This window comes from Pelmatolapia mariae, linkage group LG14, assembly GCF_036321145.2.
Source record: "Pelmatolapia mariae isolate MD_Pm_ZW linkage group LG14, Pm_UMD_F_2, whole genome shotgun sequence".
NCBI lineage: Eukaryota > Metazoa > Chordata > Actinopteri > Cichliformes > Cichlidae > Pelmatolapia > Pelmatolapia mariae.
In genome coordinates, this window is record NC_086239.1 from 9,786,272 (window position 1) to 9,806,057 (window position 19,786).

The 19,786-nt window shown below is 39.1% G+C and overlaps 3 protein-coding genes across 3 annotated transcripts; 2 read left to right on the top strand and 1 right to left on the bottom strand.

Moving 5' to 3' along the window:
- The first annotated feature begins 31 nt into the window (after positions 1–31).
- On the top strand, positions 32–6,365 carry LOC134641675 (transmembrane protein 25). Its single transcript, XM_063494173.1, has 9 exons — positions 32–448; positions 1,816–1,933; positions 2,533–2,877; positions 2,953–3,243; positions 3,427–3,558; positions 3,675–3,708; positions 3,995–4,104; positions 5,557–5,646; positions 5,763–6,365. The coding sequence occupies exons 2-9, from the start codon at positions 1,855–1,857 to the stop codon at positions 5,834–5,836; spliced, it is 1,155 nt and encodes a 384-aa protein (XP_063350243.1). The 5' UTR covers positions 32–448; positions 1,816–1,854; the 3' UTR covers positions 5,837–6,365.
- A 990-nt stretch (positions 6,366–7,355) lies between these two features.
- On the top strand, positions 7,356–10,006 carry LOC134641549 (T-cell surface glycoprotein CD3 gamma chain-like). Its single transcript, XM_063494025.1, has 7 exons — positions 7,356–7,410; positions 7,733–7,804; positions 7,971–7,994; positions 8,158–8,316; positions 8,562–8,711; positions 9,088–9,146; positions 9,230–10,006. Exons 2-7 carry the CDS (start codon positions 7,750–7,752, stop codon positions 9,284–9,286), a joined length of 504 nt encoding a protein of 167 aa, XP_063350095.1. The 5' UTR covers positions 7,356–7,410; positions 7,733–7,749; the 3' UTR covers positions 9,287–10,006.
- A 3,393-nt stretch (positions 10,007–13,399) lies between these two features.
- Positions 13,400–17,527, bottom strand: LOC134641391 (T-cell surface glycoprotein CD3 epsilon chain-like). The gene is made up of 5 exons (XM_063493800.1): positions 17,372–17,527; positions 16,694–16,882; positions 16,468–16,611; positions 16,248–16,300; positions 13,400–14,834 (listed from the first exon to the last, which is right to left on the bottom strand). Exons 1-5 carry the CDS (start codon positions 17,442–17,444, stop codon positions 14,772–14,774), a joined length of 522 nt encoding a protein of 173 aa, XP_063349870.1. The 5' UTR covers positions 17,445–17,527; the 3' UTR covers positions 13,400–14,771.
- Between the last annotated feature and the right edge of the window lie 2,259 nt (positions 17,528–19,786).

The window sequence follows — 19,786 nt, forward strand, 5'->3', positions numbered from 1 at the left end:
CTGGCTTTACTCGACACTGCATCCTTGTCTCCTCCCCCACACCATCACTTTCTCTTTCTTCCCTCATGACTCTGTGCCCGCTCTCTTCTTCCTTACTACGCTTCTCTCTCTACATCATTCTTCTTTCTCCTATTCTCCCACCCTCCCTTCTGCTCTCCTCTCCTCCGAGTGGCGACACTGTGACTGCCTGCGTCAGCCAGCCCTTGCCAGCTAGTGAAAGCTGCTACTGGAGGTTGCCGTATCCTGCAGAGATCCCTGTGTTTGTGTGTGTGTGTGTGTGTGCGTATGTGTGTAAGTGTATGAGTGCACGCAGATGGGAAAGCAACTGAGTCAGGGAGGGCTGCCTCTCATCTCTCCACTGTCATCGCCATCCTTTCCTCTCCTCCTCCTCTGCTGCCATGGAGCTCCAGCAGGCTGAATCGCAGCAGCATCTGCAGAAAGGGCTGAGGTAATACTGTGTGTTATAGAGGACTTTTGCTGTGTATTTAAGCGCACACAGCTGCACTGCATGCAGCCTAAGAGAGTGCATAATGTGTGTGTGCATGTGTGTAGACCTGCACTGTAATATATAGCATCTTGCTGGCGATCAGATTCCTATGATTGTCAGTGCAAAGCATCTCTTCCACCTGGCTGCAAACATCTGTCCGCTGCTATCTTGCGCATATATGAGCTCAGCTAAGAATTTTCTTGGTTGTCCTCATACATGTAGGATTGTGTGTGTGTTTCTTAGATGGCTCAGTTCCTGCTCTCCTCCAGGTTTCTCCCACAGATCACATGACCCATACAGCAGGAAAGCAAACACTAGATATTCCTTCTTCTCTGCTCTTGCGTGTACTGATCCCAGCCACCCGTCAGTGTTTTGCATTGTAGTGATGGGGTACATTGTACATACCCTATATTTGTCAAGATACTAAAGAATGACGGGCCTGTCAGTGCCTGTGTAGAGACTGCATTGCATTTAAAGTTTCCCGTCAACTGCTTTATATATACATATATATTAAACCTCCAGTGAAGTTTTGCACAACATGTTGCCCACCTTACCCACAATGCAATTTGGCCATCAACAGCTGGGTGGTATTCTTGTAGGTCCTACTGAATCCTTGAGCTGTTAGTCTTAAGAAGAGACAAGGAGCAAGGCCACAGACTGGAGAGACACTGCTGGAGGCAATAATCAGACTTCTGACAGCTCCCTCTAGAGGCACAAAAGGCTATCTACAATTTTCATACATATTTACAGGAGATTTTCCTTAAAGCCGTTTTAAAAAAATAAATGTATTTATTCTAAGGTTCAGGCCTGCACCTTCCAGGGGTACACATGAGAATGAAAATGTCAGGCTTAGAACAACAGTACATTACACCATAACCCTATGCTCACTGGTACACGGCCCAGGTGATTTTGGACTGATCCGGTGTAAAAAATAAATAAATAAAGTGTCCAGAGGATTTGCAGCACTAGAGGGGGCATCATATCTCCTGCCTCTGAGAACTCTGACTGTGTTGTGTGCTACGTGTGAGAAATCCAGCTGTGAACAATGTAACAGCTTGAGTCTAGTGACAGTGGAGTTCATGAGTGAGAACATCTGCCTTATTCAAATGTTGAATTTGCTGTTCTTAAGCATCACAAAAACCATATCCCTGCTTTTTCTTGAACTGGACTCATTTACTCTTGTAGAACCAAACTGATCTGCATAGATGGAGGCTGCGATTCATTTGGGATGATCTTTTAGCACTGTGCTACCATATTATGTTTCTCATTAATAACAATGTGCAGCAAGATCTTGATTTAAAGATTTATGTGATTTCTTGTTTCTGCAGGTAGATGTGCGTGTGTGTGTGGTGCTCTGTTGGGCCATTATGGAGTGTGTGTGTCTGGGAAGGTGGATGTCGGGCTCGGCCGTCGTGTTCCTTCACACACTGGCCCTGTCCTGGACAGGTAAGAAACATGGCAGCTTCAGTCCTGATTATATCTGTCGTACTAATTATGATCCTGACTCCAGTTTAGTCATAGCTGACAGATGTCATTGATATACAGACTTTATATAAAAGATGGAGATAACTGGGATATCATACTTCTGCATGGTGTTGACTTGTGTGTTCTTAGTACACCCAGTGGTTTCTGGACATTGCATTTTGAAGCCCCAACCTTCCCGGGCTTAAAAAATAAAACACTGTGGGTGAATGTTAAACCTGCATTCTTTTTAATGGCCTGGAAGTGATACTTGTCATGACCTGTCAAGAAGAAACACCCCGTGCATCATGGGAAGCCCCCAGCAGCCTAGACCTATTATAGGATAACTAAGGGAGGATTCATGATCACGTGGTTTCAAAAGACCAAGATGACGATGATGAAAATAAATAAATAAATAAAATTAGACTGGCAGCACAATCATTGGTGGTTAGCACTGTTGCCTCACAGCAAGAAGATTTTGGGTTTGAATCTACCAGTTCTTTGACATGGTGTCATGTGACGAGGAAGGATGGTTGGATGGATGAATGGACCATAATATATTAGTACTACTCTTGTACCTACAGGTGCAATTGAGCCCATTCCTAAAATTGACGGATGGCACCGGGGAGGTGTGACGCTGCAGGAGAATGTGACACACCGGTTCAACTGCCATTCAGATGGCTGGGACCCCCACGCCCCTCCCATGCTGACCTGGTATTTGAACGGCGAGCAGCAGAGAGATCCATCGCCAAACCGTGGCCGTCTGGTCATGACGTCACAAGAGGATTCTGAGGTGATGAGACCGGGGTCCAGTCACAACAGCACCTTCTCTTTGAGGGCCAGAAAGTGGGACAGGGAACTGGTGTGTGTCGCATCAAACCCCAGGACAGGCGAGAGCTACAACGCCACGGTCACGCTCAATGTCCAGTGTGAGTAAGTGGGCCCATGTGTCTTCACCTGATGCATTTGACAAAATGCTGAATTGCTCTTTCTCTGTGTCCCAGTCGAGCCAGAAATCCTCAGGGTGAATGCCCACTATAGTGAAACCTCAGACCCCGGACTCTCCCTAGTCCTCTTCGCCTTGGTGCGGTCAAATCCACCTGCCACGATCACCTTTGTTGACCAGTCCGGCCAGTTGGTGGCCAATACCTCTGACTTCCTCATTCTGGACTCACGAAGCTACCCCTGGCTGACCAATCACACGCTGAGAGTCACGCTCAGCAGTCTATCAGGGAATGTCTCGCTGAATGCCAGCAACAGTGTGGGAACGGCGCAAAGCAACCTCACACTGGCAGGTGAGGAAAATCTACCATGACTTGAGAAACTACATGTGATGATAATACAGTCATCAGGACCTCTACAGCTTGGCCTCTCTTGGCCTTAGTTTCCTATTTACCATGCAATTATGAGATCACAAAAGAAAAAGTGAAAAAAGCACATGGAATTATTCCTTTAAACTCTCCACTTTCTGTCTCCAGAGTTCCTGCAGTCTCGTGTGGAGGTGCCCATGCTGGGAATCGTGACCGGAGGAGCCATGGCCTTTATGGCCCTGCTCATCCTCAGCCTGATAGTTCTCTGCCTCATGCAAAAAAACAAGAGCAAGTCTATTGGTGAGACTCAAGTGTGCATGCATGCAGTGAAGAAACCAGATGGAAAATGTGATTGCAGCATGTATTCTTAGTGTATTCTTCAGCAGACTAACAGACATCCCTGTTTGATGTTACAGAGGATACAGTGGAGATTGTGATGACCAAGAAGAGGTAAGCAAGGAGGGCAGACTTGTGATGTTACAGCACAAATAAAGTGGAAATCTCAGCAGTCACTGCCATTATTCTTTCTAAATCTTCAACGTTTGATTGACACCACACCAACACCATCTCTGTATTCCAGCACATCCATATTTCACATCTCCCTTAATAATTTCCACCGCAGCGCATTAGCGGACTGAAAACACTGCTAAAAGCATTTCTCTGCTCTTAAGAATACTTTATGTGCATCCTACAGATCAATACCATCTCTAATCCAAGTTTGATATCTTCCACACAGCGAGTCAGCCAATCTGAAGCCGGATAAAACTGATAAGACCCTCATCCCCAGAGAGAACATGTCCCTGCCTTCAAACATGCAGCTCAACGACCTCAGCACTTTAAAGAAAGGTACATTTACCACAGTTTAACCACAGCACAGAATCTGACCGTGCAAACAGTTTAAGAATACAACACTTTAATAACAAATCACTCACTTATATCTTTGCTGTTTAACTGAATTGTGTGTCCAATAATCAGGTGCAAAAATGCTTTAACGGAAGCAGCACGACAAACATTATCTGACAATCTTGGTGTAAAATATGCTCTCCAAGATCTTGTTAAGAGCAATCAGTCTGTCATTTCTTGATCATTTGGAATTCTAGGCATGCATTCAGGCACTACTTAGATTAGATCCATGCTTTTTTATTCAGAAATGAGCTGTCCTGTTGTGGTTATGTTCTTCTATTAAAACCAATCAGATCACAAAGAGGGAAAATAATCATTTAGTATTAATGCACAGGATTTACACCATTTCAAAACTGGATAATGAATGATAATGATCCCAGAAAGTTTACTGTGAATGTACCTGATGTTATATTTTTAAATATATTTAATTCCCTGAAGGGGATTACGTGAAGGTGAGAGGGAACAAGAGAGTTGCTGTAAGTGCTAAACAGTTTTTGGGAACCTACTTGTTTGCTTTCTTGCTCACAGTTAGAGAAAGGATTACAGCCAGACTTCACTTCTTAGATGTGTCTATTGAAACCTGTTTCTCTGGGTTTCCAGACAGCCGCCAATGTACCAGTCACTCTGGTTCTTTGCCAGAACAATCACCTGCTTATCTGTCAGTAAAGCAAACAGAAGGTCAGGAAAAACGTTAGTGAATCATTTATCTTTACCTAGACTTAACCGTCTTAACTTTTTTTGTTTTGCTTTTGTCTAGGACGCACACACACACACACACACACACACACACACACACACACACAGATGCTAATTAAAATTAATTGAATGTTTTTGTAAGTTATTTTTCAGTTTAGCAAGTTATTTTGATTATTAAAAGATTTTGTCGTGTGGTAGCTAAACCTAGCTTAGCTTAACATAAATTTAACTGGCTAGGAAGTGCAGCACGTCAGCCCCCCCCCCCCCCCCCCCCCCCAAAAAAAAAAAACCCTCCAAGAAATGCATTGTTACATGTTGGGTTTTTACAGACTGCTTTTAATAGCTTAAATAAATAGTTGATATTGTGTTAATTTGTAAGCTTCAATGGAATGTTTTAGCTTAGCCACATTAGCCATTTTATCTGTATTTCTGATTCTGTTTAGCCTGTTAGCTACAGCAAGTATCTAACAGTTGTATCAGTTTCTATCCCTCCTTCTGAACCACTTCCTGGAGCCTATCCCAAATGTTACTGTAATGTGAGAGATGGGATACACCCTGGATAGGTGGCCAGTCCATCAGTAGACATATGCATACACTTTAACTTGATTTTAAAAATCTCACCACAGCTTCCCCACCAAAAAAAGGATAACATCTCACATACTACTGCATCCTCCATCTTTCCTGTATCACTTTTTGTAGCCCGAGAGGCCGCCCAGCAGAACAGTGTGGGAGAGGAGAAGAAAGAGGAAGATGAGGAGGAAGATCTATCTTTAGCCTATGCTGCCAGAGGTCAGGGAAATACTCCTGATCCTGTTAAGTTTTTTCTTCACTTTTTAAAATACTTTAACATAAGTTTTTGTATTCAGGAACATTAGCATTATTTCTTTCCCCCCTGTGGTTTCCAGGTTTTGCCAGATATCCGATGGTGGGCTACATCTATAAGGTGAACAGCACAAGCAGCGAGGAGATCTGGCTCTGACGTCCCTGAATGTAACACACATACTGTACATGCATGCCTTCTACTTCAGAACAGTCCAGCCGTCCCGGAGGAAACCCAGAGCAACTGCCACTCAACCAACAACTCAGGCTGGACTGACACGAACAGGATCCAGGATCTTGTTGGTGGAGTTTAACACCATTCTGCTGACCGCATCGACATGATCACGAGTTTCATAACCACACAAGGAAACTGTCTGTGTGTTTGTTACCAAGTGCTCGGTATTTACACTGCTGACATGTTGTCTCAACAGTATGAACTGCAATTGAAGCGCTCATCTTTCAGTTTGTTTCAACATGATCTCCTGTAAACATGCTCATAATGTCCCTCGTCTGTGTTGCATTACTGGAATGCATTAAATGTTCTATGCTAACGCTGATACCTGAATAAGATGGTGCATAATTATAGAATATGTATTTGGTCATGGAAATGTTAAGATGCAATGTACTGTATATTTGTATGCATATGTATATGTGTATAAAAGAAGATGTCTAATAAAGATAATATCAAGACTGTGTGGAGGCAAAAGCTGGAAAATGCCGTGGTTGCAATCAACACTCACCAGGGGGCGCTGCAGAGCGGTTTACGATGAGAGTGATGTGTGTTGTTGGCATAGTTCTAGCAATAAGTGTTGTGTGATGGAGAAGGCACAGTTGCATTTGGGGAAAAAAGTAATTGGGTACTCTATAGCTGTAGCAGGTGCAGGAGAAGAATAATCTAGCTCTTTAGGTTTAACTGTGTGTGTGTGTGTGTGTGTGTGTGCCAGGTGTTAGCTCTAGGTCACAGGTTCCTGTGGCTTTTCATCAAACAGGAAGCTGAGTTGTGTTGTGGGAGCATCTATTTGCTTTCTCTCTGTTTTTCTTCTGCTCTGTACAGTAAATGCAGTCTGTCACACACATAGTGGGAAAAGAAAACATTCACAACACACGAGGGAATTAAAATATTCATCTGAACACACGCGGTTGTGTTTATGCCTTCGTTTTACCAGATGGAGCTGCTTACCACCACCGGCATGAACGTATCCCAGAGCAAGCGTACACCAAGCAGCAATTACTGTCAACAGGCTGATCAGTCATTCCCGTAAGGCGGAATTTTCTTCTCCGGTTGTTGTTCATGTGTTTTGTAAGATGTGAAAGCTGCCATGAGAAAAAATCACGTGGGTAGGGAGTTTCAATACCCACAACATTTTAATTTTATTACATATACAACAAACATGAAGTTTAGTGATCAAACAGGAAATGAACGAACAGTTCAGTGAGGCTTTAGTGTTGAAACTGCACAAACGGATTTTTGTTGTGACAAGTTCAAAATACGCCACTGCAACTTAAAATGTTGCTTGTGTTTGTGAGAGTGTGATATATATTATTAGCTAAGTGCATCTGAATATGTCAAAGTAACAGTCAGGCCCCTCCAGATGTAGGAATCAACAAAGCCTGCTGAGACAGAAGATAAACCAATCACATTCACTTCCGTTTCATGCACATGCACAGAGAGACTGAGACACTCTGACAGACAGAGACTGGATGCTCGGCGGCTGAGACCCACTTCATTTTGTGGTCAGTACTTTTATTTAAAAGTTGATATTATGTTGTGCTGATTTTAAGTGTTGATATTGTTATTTCATTTAGAATTAATAATGTGTAAAGTGTGAATTCTAGGAATAAAACAAATTAAACCTGGTTTCAGAGTTTGTATTGTTGGCCAACTAAAGTGATTTCCTCTGAATAGCTCCCTAAATGTTGTATTTCATCATCTATTATCTTTCTCTGCAAGTCCAATATATGGTTGACATGAAGTAGAAAATGGCGTACTTCCTGTTGTTCTCTAGTTCACTCGCGCTTACTTGCAGGGAAATGAACTGTTTCCTTCTATCAGCAGCAGAACTCACAGGAACAATGAAGAATCACTTTGCTTTGCCCTCCTGTTTGCTGCTGCTTTGGACCTTCACAGGTAGGCCTGCCACACCATTTTACCCAACACTGACATGAAGTGAAAATCACTATAGGAATCATAATTCAGTGACAGGGTTTTAATTTCAACTTTGAATGTTACAGAAGTACATGTTGGTTTTATTTATATGAAATTTTTTTTATATTTTTCTCCGAATTTCTTGCAGTGTTTGTCAGCTGTGAAAACACCGGTAAGAAGACTACTTTTTTCATGTGACTATGTAGCATTATAGATGTGTGTGGAAATATATGAACTATGTGGTAATGTACAAGTAACAGTTAAACGTTAAAACGTTTAAAGTACATGCAAGTTTGAGGTGTTCAATTTTATTTATTTATTTATTTTTCACCCAGACATAACAGTGAACGAGCTCGCTGAGGGAATTAAAGTGATTTGTCCTGAGAATTACGAACCAAAAGAAACAACATTGGAAAAAAGAGACAACAACACCAAGGAGTACACATGCACAAATTCTGAAAAAAAAGAAGTGAAAATCTATGTGAAGTTTCGCAGTAAGTTCCGCAGGACAAACTGTGTTTGTGAAATGTGATGAAAAAAACTTCGGTTTTCCATTTTATTATACCTAGTATGCACACTCTTTTGTACTTGCTTTACTTGGCTTCATTCTTTATAATAATGTAAAGTAAGTAGCCTACAGTATTGCTTAAAGATTCCTGACAGAACTGAATCTGATAAAAATGTCAAATTGTCAGGATACCTGTGAATACATGTAATTATTGTATGTGTGTGTTCACAGGCTGTGACAACTGTGTAGAGCTTGACATAATGTCCATAGTGGGCATGGTCATAGGAAATGTGGTGGCCACCACTGTGATTGGAGTGGGTGTCTATCTCCTCGCCTCTCAGACTCGGACCGGCCCCGTCGTCTCTAACAGAAAGAGTAAAAGTAAAGACTGTTTATCTGTCTTTTACTGTGGGAAACATTGGTTGTAAATATCAGATGTAGTATATTTTTAAACATCCTGCAGGATTGGTCTTTAGTCACTGGTGAAGGATGTTGTGCTATTATTTTAATTAGTTCACCACATTGGGCACAATTAGCATTTGAGTGTCATATTGGTCACTGGTAGAAGAGAATAGGGATTAGCGCTCCAGCTACAATTCAGAATTACTCCAAATTAAATCACTAAGAGTTAAAAACTATAGTCATTTAAATAATGCATACAAATACCCTAAAACATTATTATTAATAATAGCATTACTGTTAAAACAAATTGCCATCAGCAGATTAGCTTGGTTAATAATAATTCATGTGTCCTCAGGCTCCGACAGACAGCATCTTGTTTCTGAAAGCAGAGGACCGTCCAATGACCACTACCAGGTAAGCTGAAACACGAACACCTGTTGTAAATGTGAAAATACCGCTAATAAAAAAAACAGCAACTGACACCTTTTCTGCAACAGCCTCTGAGGAGAGCTGGCCAGAGAGATACATATGACGAACTCGTCCACAGAAAATAAACAGAAGGATGCTCACTGGGTCCATCGCTGGAAATTGAAGGTCCATGAGTCCTCGCATCTGAAACATCCGACAGCAGCCCCCGACAGAGGGAAAAACTGTTTCCAGGGTTTACGTTTAGCTTGGTTTATGCCCATTTCTAATGTAAAGTCTAATGTAAAGTCTCTTCCAGCTTTACTTTCATCATGCTTGTAAGATAATGCTTTTAAGACGCCAGAAAATCGAGGCAGAATATTAACTGTAGTACTATTTTTGTTTAATAATGAAAAACTAAGATTATCTTGGTACACAAATGAAAAACTCAAGGACTAAAATTGACTGCGTTGTCTTGCTATCGCTAGTGGTGAATACTTCTCTAATACTTTTCTTTGGTACAATTTTAAGGTAACTGCTATATTATACTTCAGTCCTAATGTATAAATAAGCTTTATACTGTGCTTTTTAATACCCTATATTGTAATGGTGTCACCATAACCATGTACTGATGATAACTGTGACATTTAAAAAATAAATATTAACATTGTGTAAGTAATGCACATATGATAATATAAATGTAGTTTGATTTTTAACTCATTTGCAAATAAAGATCTCACACATTCGAAAATGTTATAGATAAATTTGACTATTGTTATTACTTTTATTATTCCCGTGTTTTGATACATATCCTTATTAATTCCTTCAAACTGTTATTTTGAAATGAAAATCTGAAAATGCCCCAGCATGTCTATATACATATAATTATTTGTAAATGTAAAAAAATAAACCACTATTTAATGTTAAACCAGCTGTTCTGTGGTTTCATTTAAGTGATAAGTTAGATGCCTTTGCAGCCCTATTTTTTCTTTATTTTTGTTGTCCGTTCACTCAATATGCATGAACGTGAATATGTCAAATTTAGCGACATGTCAAATAGTTTATAACCAAACCACATGGGCTTGTTCAATATGTAAAAAGCACGATTTAAATACATTTTGACATACCCCCCCCCCCCCCCACACACACACACACAAAAATTTAACAATTTTATCACAAGCACTAAAAACGCAACAAAAACTCATTTGATGAAAAAAATCCCTCAAACTGAATAAGCAGATTTTCAGAATCATCTTTTAGAAAAGGACGCCTGACAGTTCTCTTGTGTTCCTTGTGGAGGAGCCTCCCGCTCACTGAGCATCTGAGGAGACTGAACATTTATAGATGAGTTTAAGAACAGCATATTTAGTGAAATAATTAACATATTTAATTTCTTAAGAACGCGATGCTGTTTGCTACTAACCTTTTACATAATATCGGGGTCTTAAATAAGACTCCATAAGCGTCCATGAAGTGATCAATGGTGTTGTAACAGTGAAACAATGGCAGTGAGTCCGGTGCAGAAATCTTTCAGTATTCATTCAATGATAGTACCATTTTCAAATAAACTGATCTGTACCAGATCAAAATAATCAGAATATGTACAATCTGAGTTTCAGTTATTATTATTATTATTGTTCTTATTATTAGTAGTATTATTATCAGTAGCAGTGCTAAAACTGTATCTAGATTATATTTTGCCAATGCTTTGCTGAAAAAAACCCCGAGGTTGAGCTCAACTTCAGCACAGAGGTTACATCATAAATGTTATGACATCATCCAAAAATCCACCCAAAATGTTGATGTGAATATCTCATGTTTTCAGTTTATTTTATGCAGCTGACTAACAGGTGAAAAGTGAAAAGTATTTCACCATGTTCCAGCATGGTCCTTTTTCTTTTTGGAAAAGGTTCTTGTAACCACAGAAGTTACAATAAATGTACAATAACCATTATGCTGTCTGTCAGTCCTAGAACGCTCCCTGTCTTTCTTTATGGAGAGTGGTTGCCTCCAAAGGTGAGTCAGTCCTCAGAGACATATTAAAATGTACAACTGTGTGTTAAAGCTATTTACAACTGGGACAAAATTTGATATCTGTGTCGTGACTGATTTTTTATTTTTTTTAAACACACTGTTTGGGATTAAAGCCTTAGTTATGGGCGTGACTGCTTAGTTTGACAGGTGTGCAGACACTGACAGATGTCTGACTAACTATGCTAATTTGTGTCACTACACCATCTTTGTGCAGTTGGACCAATTTTAGTGGTATTATGTCACAAAAATCCAATCCAAGATGTTGGCACTTACTCTCTGGTGAGTTAAATGATAGTATTTTATGAGCTTCATGCTGTTGAGAAGGTAATTGTGTCTGTGTGTTGTACAGTTTATAGAGGCAGCTTAGCTAGCAGTTTATAACCAAGCTTGCTAGCGTTAGCACTTCACTCTCTCTTCTAAATTTGGTCAACACCATAGTTGCAACTAAACAAAAATACTGAGTCCAGATAGCAAATGCCAGCTTCATCTTTTTAATTGTTTGATATAAAACCACTGAGTAGAACCTCTGCTTGAAAAACACATTGAGGCCTACTTGAGGTTTTGATCAACAATATGATTTCATTTCCCTTTTTTTTTTTTTTTTAGCCTGAATGCTAAACAATCTAACAACAACATTAAATGCTAAAGGGTCTCTAATGAAATGCATGCACATTTGATTTTGCAGCCTTGCCATTTGCACATACTTAAATTTAAGACTAAGAAATTACCTTGGAAACCCCATCAATGAATTATCTTTTAGCCTTTGTTTAAATCATTAAATAAAAGTTTGTTTAAAAAATGAAACAATTATTAACGTTAGTATTTACTGACCAATGCACCTTTGATGAATGAACCCTCAGATATATTTTATTACCCAAAGGAAAAAAGTGATCAGTAAAAATGAGCCCCAACTCAACCAGATACAACATTACACTGCTACTATTGCACCGATTCACTGTATAAGTAACCAATTAACCATTCAGATTGCTTAATTAAGTGAATAATCACATTAAAATACTCAATTACAAGTACAGGGCCTCAGAGGGAACTCTAAGTAAGAATGGTCACTTAGTTGAATTACTTAGGACCATTTTAAGATATAATTGTAATTTTAATGGTTAATAGATTAATATGCATGTAAATGTATGTGAACTTGTAATCAGTTAAATTTTTACACTGAAGAGAAAGTTACACAACAAGGGCAAAGAGAAAAGCATAGAGAAAGGTTAAGAAAACTGAAAGGTTAAAATAGTAACAAAGTGTTGCAGGAAACACAAAAGTTAAGGAGGAGAGAAACTCAGAGGCCTCCCCATGTCAGATAATCTAAAAGCTTAACGTCTTTGATAGCAGCTCGTCTTCTTCCTCACTCTGCTGTGACAAAGCTACAAACTACTGTTTTCTACCGGAGCCGGAGAAGAGATCAAACAATAGAGCTTTAAGCAGCTCGGATCTGAAACACAAACCTGATCTACCCACACACACACACACAAACACACACAAAACCAACTTCTGACTCAGGGCATGTTCACACACCTTCGAGCACATGCACGCTCTGATCCAACATGAACGTGTGTGCTCGTGCACACTAACAGATGAGCAGATGTAGGTCTGTGTGTGGGAGCGGTTTGACTTAACAAAGACAGAAGAACACACCACCACCCCCCTCCTATTTTCTTTGCTTCTTTCTCTCACAAATATACAGAAGATGTAAATGAAGATAACTGAGCAGTAAGTGTGGGTGTGTTTCCACTAAACACTACTCTTCTGAGATGCATACAGTGTAACAGATTTATCAATCATTAATAGTCTGCATGGAGATAAAACATTACGTTGTGTTTCCCTCTTTTGTTTCCACCGGTACAGCTGTGCTCCGTCACTGCCGGGAAAAAAAAATCACACAGAAGCCCAAAACATAACATGATGTGATATTTCCACTGTGTCTTTAACACTATCAAAAATATGTTTATGCATTGAGAAATGTTTCAGAGGTATTTCGGATGTTTCCAGAGACGGTGATGTATACAACTGTCACAGCAGAAACGAAGACATACTGGTGATGACTGTGTGATGGGGGCTGGGGTGCTACGGATATGAGCTGTGGCTTTGAGGCAGCTTCATGAATCGGTTACAGTTCTATCTGCTGAACCATCCCAGTACTGTTTTCAACCATGAACAAAGACATAAATGAGAGCAGTGTTCACTGTGGTTTATTATATTAATGACGCACGTTGTCCATTACAGTAACAAAAAGGTTATCACATTATACTGTAATGAAAGAAGAAGCAAAGAAGTAAGCCTCAAAGGTCTGTGCATGCAGCATGTTACATATCTGATGCTCTCTTTACATGTCAGAGCTTAAAATGCTGCATATACTCTATTTATATATGTACAAAACATGTAATTCTATTTGAATTGATATGATTTTGTCACTCTAAATTACAGCACTTTCTGCCAATGTTTAGATTAAAAGATCAAAATACTCAGATACCCCATAAACACATATATTTGGCTATCCACATTATCAGGTACACTTCTACAGACTGATGTGATCCAATTCCATGTCAATACAGTAATAAATTGATTTGCCGCTGTGCACCCTTACCACTAACCAACTAACTAACACTAAAAACTTCATGACGGTAGCAAAACAGTATATTTAAAAGCAAAACATGAATATTACAGGCAACAAGAAAGCAAACTTGCAGTCACAGTGCTGTACTGCATTTCTGTGTACACCTAATAACCTGTACAATAAGCGCAAAAAAATTTGGTTTCTTAAAAGCGTCTTTATTTATTCATTAGCCTGACACCTGTTTTTATGCCTCACAATATTGAAAGATGATATTTAGTCTACAATATCAGTTTGAATATTTTGTTGTTTGATATATCCCTAACAGTCATTTTAGATAAGTTTATATATTCTACGTGCTTCATGGTAGCATCTTTGCAAATGGGTATATATAATGGCTTAAGTTGGCATTAACAGTTCACGACAACAAATACAAATTCGTAATGTTCATTAAGTTAATGTCAGTGCTAACGCTTTCTTTCTGTTGGACATGTTTCATGTTACATTTGGTTTTTTGCTCACTTTTTGCAGGCTACTTTTCAGGCACTCACCACGTCACAATGCTAATCATTTTATTAGAAATCAGGCAGATCATCATTGATTCATTTAAAATCAGCACCAACTCAATTTCCCAACCACTTGACGATAGACACAAATGTCTCCTTTATACTGAGCAATTCTCAAAATATACTGGAAAATGGTTTTACATTGATAAAATCTGTCATTTTAACTTTTTTCACAAAAAATGTATTTAAATACTATATACCATGCTATAATACTAAATAATATTTAAATGAAATATCTTTAACTTTTGAATCTCATTGCAAATTCCGCCTGAACTCTACCTGCTTGTAAGTCAAAGGGAAACAGAGAAAATTTGTTGTGTTGGCTTTTGGTTAAGGTGACCCTTCAAATTCAAAACAGAAGAAGCCACTGCAAGCTACTCGGATCATGACTGATACTCTTGTGTGTCTTTTGTGATTGTTTTCCTTCATTCGTGCAGAGACCCGGAGTCGATAGTTGAAGTGCTTCTATCCCATCCTGTTGACCACCGTGGAGTAAGTGTCCTGGGCCCGAGTTTGAGGGTTCAATTGCTGCGAGAAAAACAAAACAAACAATAAAATGTTTTGCTTTAGGATGGTCAGATTACAGCACACAGCACCAAGTAGTTAAATAGTCCAATATGCTTAAATAATGTTATTTATTTATGGGAGGGAGGGATTTTAATCAACCACCCAGAAAGCCCAAGAAAACAAGTGGTTAAAGAACTACATCAGATCCATGAACCAGGTGAAAATGGAGTGACGCTCTTTAATCCCAACATATCTGAGTAGCTGATTTAGGGAAATCTCTTCTTCTAACACTTTTGCGTGTATTACATCTTGCTAGTTCTCTCAAAATTGAGGGAAAGTATAAAATATTTGGGCAAGTTTCGACTCTGCTCATAGCAGGCTTTGGAATCACATCTTGGCAAATTAGTGTTATTATTTAGTGTAATCTATGTTCTATGTTGATAAACAGTTAATTAACTCTGGCCAATTCCATCCAATTGCAACGTTGACCCGTTGGTCTCGTTCCAATACCGTCTAACATAGTCTTATTTGGTACATGAAGGAACTGGAAGAATTTAGTGCAAACAAAGCTAAAAATATCTTTTTCGTCATTCAGATTTTATTTTTTATCAAATGACATGTTCTGATTTTTATCAATCCTTGCACCACATCATTAAATATCATGTAAAACAACATTAGATTATGTGCGGAAAAAGTAAAAAATTCACAGAACATGAAAACACCATTTCAGGACATTAATTGTTTCATCTGGTAAATTAAAAAAGTATGAATAATTCAGTTCAATTCAGTTTTATTTATTTAGTGCCAAATTTCCAATTCAGATCACCGATCAGTTCGGCTACATTTTTTAGAAATCCATTATTGATTGTCTGTTTCTCTTCTTTCCCCAAAACTGTAATATAATAATGTCTCTTGTTGCCTGAGTTTACCTCAGGATTCCCAAGAAGGAAGAGAAAAGTATTAAAGGCAAAAGGACATCTGGAATACCCTGCTAAACCTGCTCTGACCATCTAGCGGATAAACGGTAGAAAATGGATGGATTGTTGGATGGATGAGTGGGTGGTTAGATGGAGAAACCATGAAAACTATGAAAACATCAACAATATAAATGCCATAATTTCTGAATTATTGGGGATTTAACATTCCAGTTAAATGCTGCCGTAGACTTGTTAAAGGCTAAAAGCATAATTTTTTAATCAGGATTGGCTCACATTAAAAATCTGTTTCAATACTGACTTTGCAAAAAGTCAATATTGAAACAGGCATTGAGATATTTTTCTACACTGTTTTCTTCTCATTGTGAATTTTTTTTTTATGTTTGATGGTATAATTTCTTTGACTTTTTTCCAAGTCACTCTGGAGAAATAAAGGCCCAAGATGTTGACGGTAATAATTTTTAATTGTAAAACAGAGTTTTTATTATCCAGTACGTACCTCATAGTCAGGAGACGGGACAGGTGGACCTCGGCCTCCAGATCGAGGAGGTGCTGAAAGATGATGACACAATAAATACGACTTAACGCTTGTAATACCACTAATAACAGAATTTCTCAAGAATTAAAGGTGTTTAAAGGACATGAGGTAACCTTTAACTCAACCAAGAGAAAAAGGTGAATTAATAGACTGTCACTCATTTGTCCAAGTGCATTTTTACCTTTGGAAGGTTGAGGAGGTCCAGCTGAGCTTTTCTTGTTAGTGCACCTGTAGACTATTACCATCATAATTATTGTCAGGAGTAAGTCCCCGACAATGACCATAAATAATGTGTTTCCTTCGAGCTCAAAGCAGTCCTCACACACTGGAGGTAAAAGACATCAAGTGTTAGAGCAGCGTGAACAGCTAACACAAGTGAGGAAATGAAAAGATTCTTTTTCACTCACCATTTCCTTCAACATAGAAAAAGTATTTAGAATTTTGATCAGACTTGTCTTCACATTTGTATTTGCCTTTGCTGGTATATATGAATGTATAGGTAGTACTTGTTACATTGACTTTTCCACTTTTGTCAGACCACTCCCATTCTCCTGGACAGGTCAGTGTGACTTCGTTCCTCCAGAATTCCACATTGCCTGAAAAAACGTGGACAGATATTAAGATACTTTTCACACAGAAAGGGACAATCTGAGATGTGAGACACTTTCCTTAACCTCTTAAGCCCCAACGCCCCCTGATACGGGGGCAAAAGGCAGGAGATCAGGTAGGCTTGGGGCTTAAGAGGTTAAACTTATCTCATCTTTTGCACATTGTGAATTTTCCCTGCATTAATACACATCATTCTAAATTATTATAAAAAGAAATCCTTTAACATTTACCAAAGAGGGCCAGGTCTGCTCACAATAAATGTGTTCAATTTAACAAAGACAAAAGTATATAAACGTCAAAAAGTGTATGTGGACATTAAAGCATATAGTTGACATACAGGAAATTGTAGAAATTCCTTTGAAAATGCTTTTAGATGTCCTAGTTTGTTGACAGAATGTATGTTTCTAAATCCAGAGAAGTTAACTGAGACTCAGTGACTTTAAAATATTAATTAAAAACAAATGCCAGACTGTTACCTTCGCCAGCCTTCGTGGTAGCAATGCCGAGGAGGAGGACGACGAGCACGGCCTGGACACCCATGCTGAGCATTTTCTTCCGGATGCCTGTTTTTGTGTGCGTTTCTAGAGCTTTCTAATTTATAGATCAACTTTTTGAATATTTCCACTTGAAGATTTCAGTTACATCAAAATGCTGCTCAATGAGACGAAAAGCTTCAAATTAGACGAGGAGGTTCTCTCTCTCTCTCTCTCTCTCTCTCGTTCTGACACACACACACACACACACGTTGCACCCACAGGAAGTGTGTTTTTTTTTTCAAGATGACTTCACAGTTAAACCTCAAAATGAAGTCAAGCTGAAGAAGTATACAGAATAGAAACGCTTCTGCTTGTTTTCAAATTCATTATACATCAAAAACACAAAAAACTGCAAATGACAGCAGCTAACGTCACATCGCTTGAATGAGTAGCTCATATTTGCAGTGTGGCGTATATTTCCATGCTCTTCAGTTTGCACCAAAACTCCCCATTACATGTAACCATTATTCAGTCTGAAAACATAGTCTGAATATTTGATGGTGGGGAATCAGTTTTGTGTGCAGTGTGTGATGAGTGAGGATGGCGGCGTTCACAGCAGCTCACAGTACGTGATGTTTGGAGCAGCTTTGCAAAACACATGATGCACTACTTTAAAGATCCTTAGATCAGTAAAACTTCTCATTCTGATCATTTTCCATGTGCATGATTAAAATACCAACATTTAACTCCAGTAAATCACAAAGAATCAAGCATTTACAACCAAGCTGCAGTTTGTATGCTTCACAAACTGTGTCTTATATGCACCAGTATGTAACAACAACTCATAGATTAGTTTGAAATGATGGATAAAAGTTTTTAGGTTATGAAAAACTTCTCTGTGACAAGCGTCTGAGTTATTTTTTGAGCCAACATGGCGGTTCCTATTCTTAAACGGCACCTGATTTGTGTGTGACTTGTGGATGTTTGTTTTTTTTTTTTTTACATGTAACGTCCCTTCCCCCATTTCTCGTTGTCTTCAAATAACCAAACGGAAAAACGTCACTGATAAAAGACCAGTAAGAGTTTCAGAGATTCCATTATAATTATAGATCATAATAAAATGTTGTCACAGCAGTCGAACATGTCTGGAGGCGACAGACATCAAGACCCTGGCACTGAAAAAGCATTTTAATAACTATGGCTTTATAATGTGTGTTAACCATGAATAAACCATTAAACAGCTTAAAAGTGTGACTGTTAACAGCTGGTTTTCAAATGTGACTTAGGTGATCAGCTCATGAGTCGAGTGCTGAGAGACATCGCTGTTTAGAGTCCCTATCATGTGCCTTCAACGTGTCCATTTGTATTTGTGTGTCTGCCACACATCTGCTAGAAAGGGCTCCACTCACCTCACCTGCCTGTCTACAGTCAAGACGCAGAACAGATGTGTTTAGCAACTATTGGCAAAATAGTATAATAAACTAAGTGTTAAAAAAGTAGTACAAATCCTAAAGGCAGTATCACTGCATGTACATCTATTTTTAAATAACTTGGCCTAGCTTAACCGGCTATGGTAGCAGGGGGCTGGAGCCCAACCTTTACAGATGTAGAGTGGACCATGGCACCTTGGACAAGTCACCGTGTTCATCAAAAAACAGAATCCAGCTATGGACTCTCATGTCACTTAGCATCCATCACAGTTTACCTGACATGTATGTCTTTGTGCTGTGAGGGGAAACCAGAGGACCCAGAGAAAGGCACAGGCAGAACATGCAGGCTCCACAGAGAACGGCCCAGCCTGCGAGCAGATTCCTTACCTTCTCCTGAGGCACCGCCATTCCTCACTTTACTAATTAACTTGTATTCCCACTGTATCAATTTCATTCACATCATGCAAACTTATGTCTGTAAGTCAAAATGCAACAGAACATGTTGGCATCTGAGCCATAAAAACGGGGGCAGATCTGAAAACCAGTCTTCCTCACTGGCTTCTGACTGGACCTACAGAGCCAGTGTGTTCACATCAAAGTGCGGCTCTGCCCCCAAGTGGCTCAAAGCAGTAAACTGCGCACATACCTCTGCTGGTCAACAAGAAGCATCACAGTAACATCCTCCTGTTTCATGAGCGCAGCCGTTCAAGTAAGTGGTTTGCGACAGAGAAGAAGTCGATGTTCATACATTCACTTTGATATTAAAATCATATTTGTAGCATTGTAAAGAGTAAACTATCAAATTGGTTTGAAAGCTACATTTTTATATCACGGTTACAGTAGCTTCAATGTGTGGAAATTCTATATATCACATCCAGACTGTTCTTAAATGCGTCTGTTGTCTCTGTTATACACAAAATAAAAAATAAGTAAAATACTAAATAAGTACAAGTTAGAGAAAATGTAGATGTATGTAAATAAATAA

Bases quoted from the DNA above. Each gene is read 5' to 3' on its own strand.
- LOC134641675 (XM_063494173.1), top strand. From the start codon at position 1,855: ATGGAGTGTGTGTGTCTGGGAAGGTGGATGTCGGGCTCGGCCGTCGTG. The intron at 3,559-3,674 runs GTGAGACTCAAG...TTGATGTTACAG, and splicing joins AAACAAGAGCAAGTCTATTG to AGGATACAGTGGAGATTGTG. The intron at 5,647-5,762 runs GTCAGGGAAATA...TGTGGTTTCCAG, and splicing joins TTTAGCCTATGCTGCCAGAG to GTTTTGCCAGATATCCGATG.
- LOC134641549 (XM_063494025.1), top strand. From the start codon at position 7,750: ATGAAGAATCACTTTGCTTTGCCCTCCTGTTTGCTGCTGCTTTGGACC. The intron at 7,995-8,157 runs GTAAGAAGACTA...TTTTTCACCCAG, and splicing joins TGTCAGCTGTGAAAACACCG to ACATAACAGTGAACGAGCTC. The intron at 8,712-9,087 runs GTAAAGACTGTT...ATGTGTCCTCAG, and splicing joins CTCTAACAGAAAGAGTAAAA to GCTCCGACAGACAGCATCTT.
- LOC134641391 (XM_063493800.1), bottom strand. From the start codon at position 17,444: ATGCTCAGCATGGGTGTCCAGGCCGTGCTCGTCGTCCTCCTCCTCGGC. The intron at 16,883-17,371 runs GTAACAGTCTGG...ACGTTTTTTCAG, and splicing joins TACCACGAAGGCTGGCGAAG to GCAATGTGGAATTCTGGAGG. The intron at 14,835-16,247 runs GTACGTACTGGA...TTTTTCTCGCAG, and splicing joins TCCCGTCTCCTGACTATGAG to CAATTGAACCCTCAAACTCG.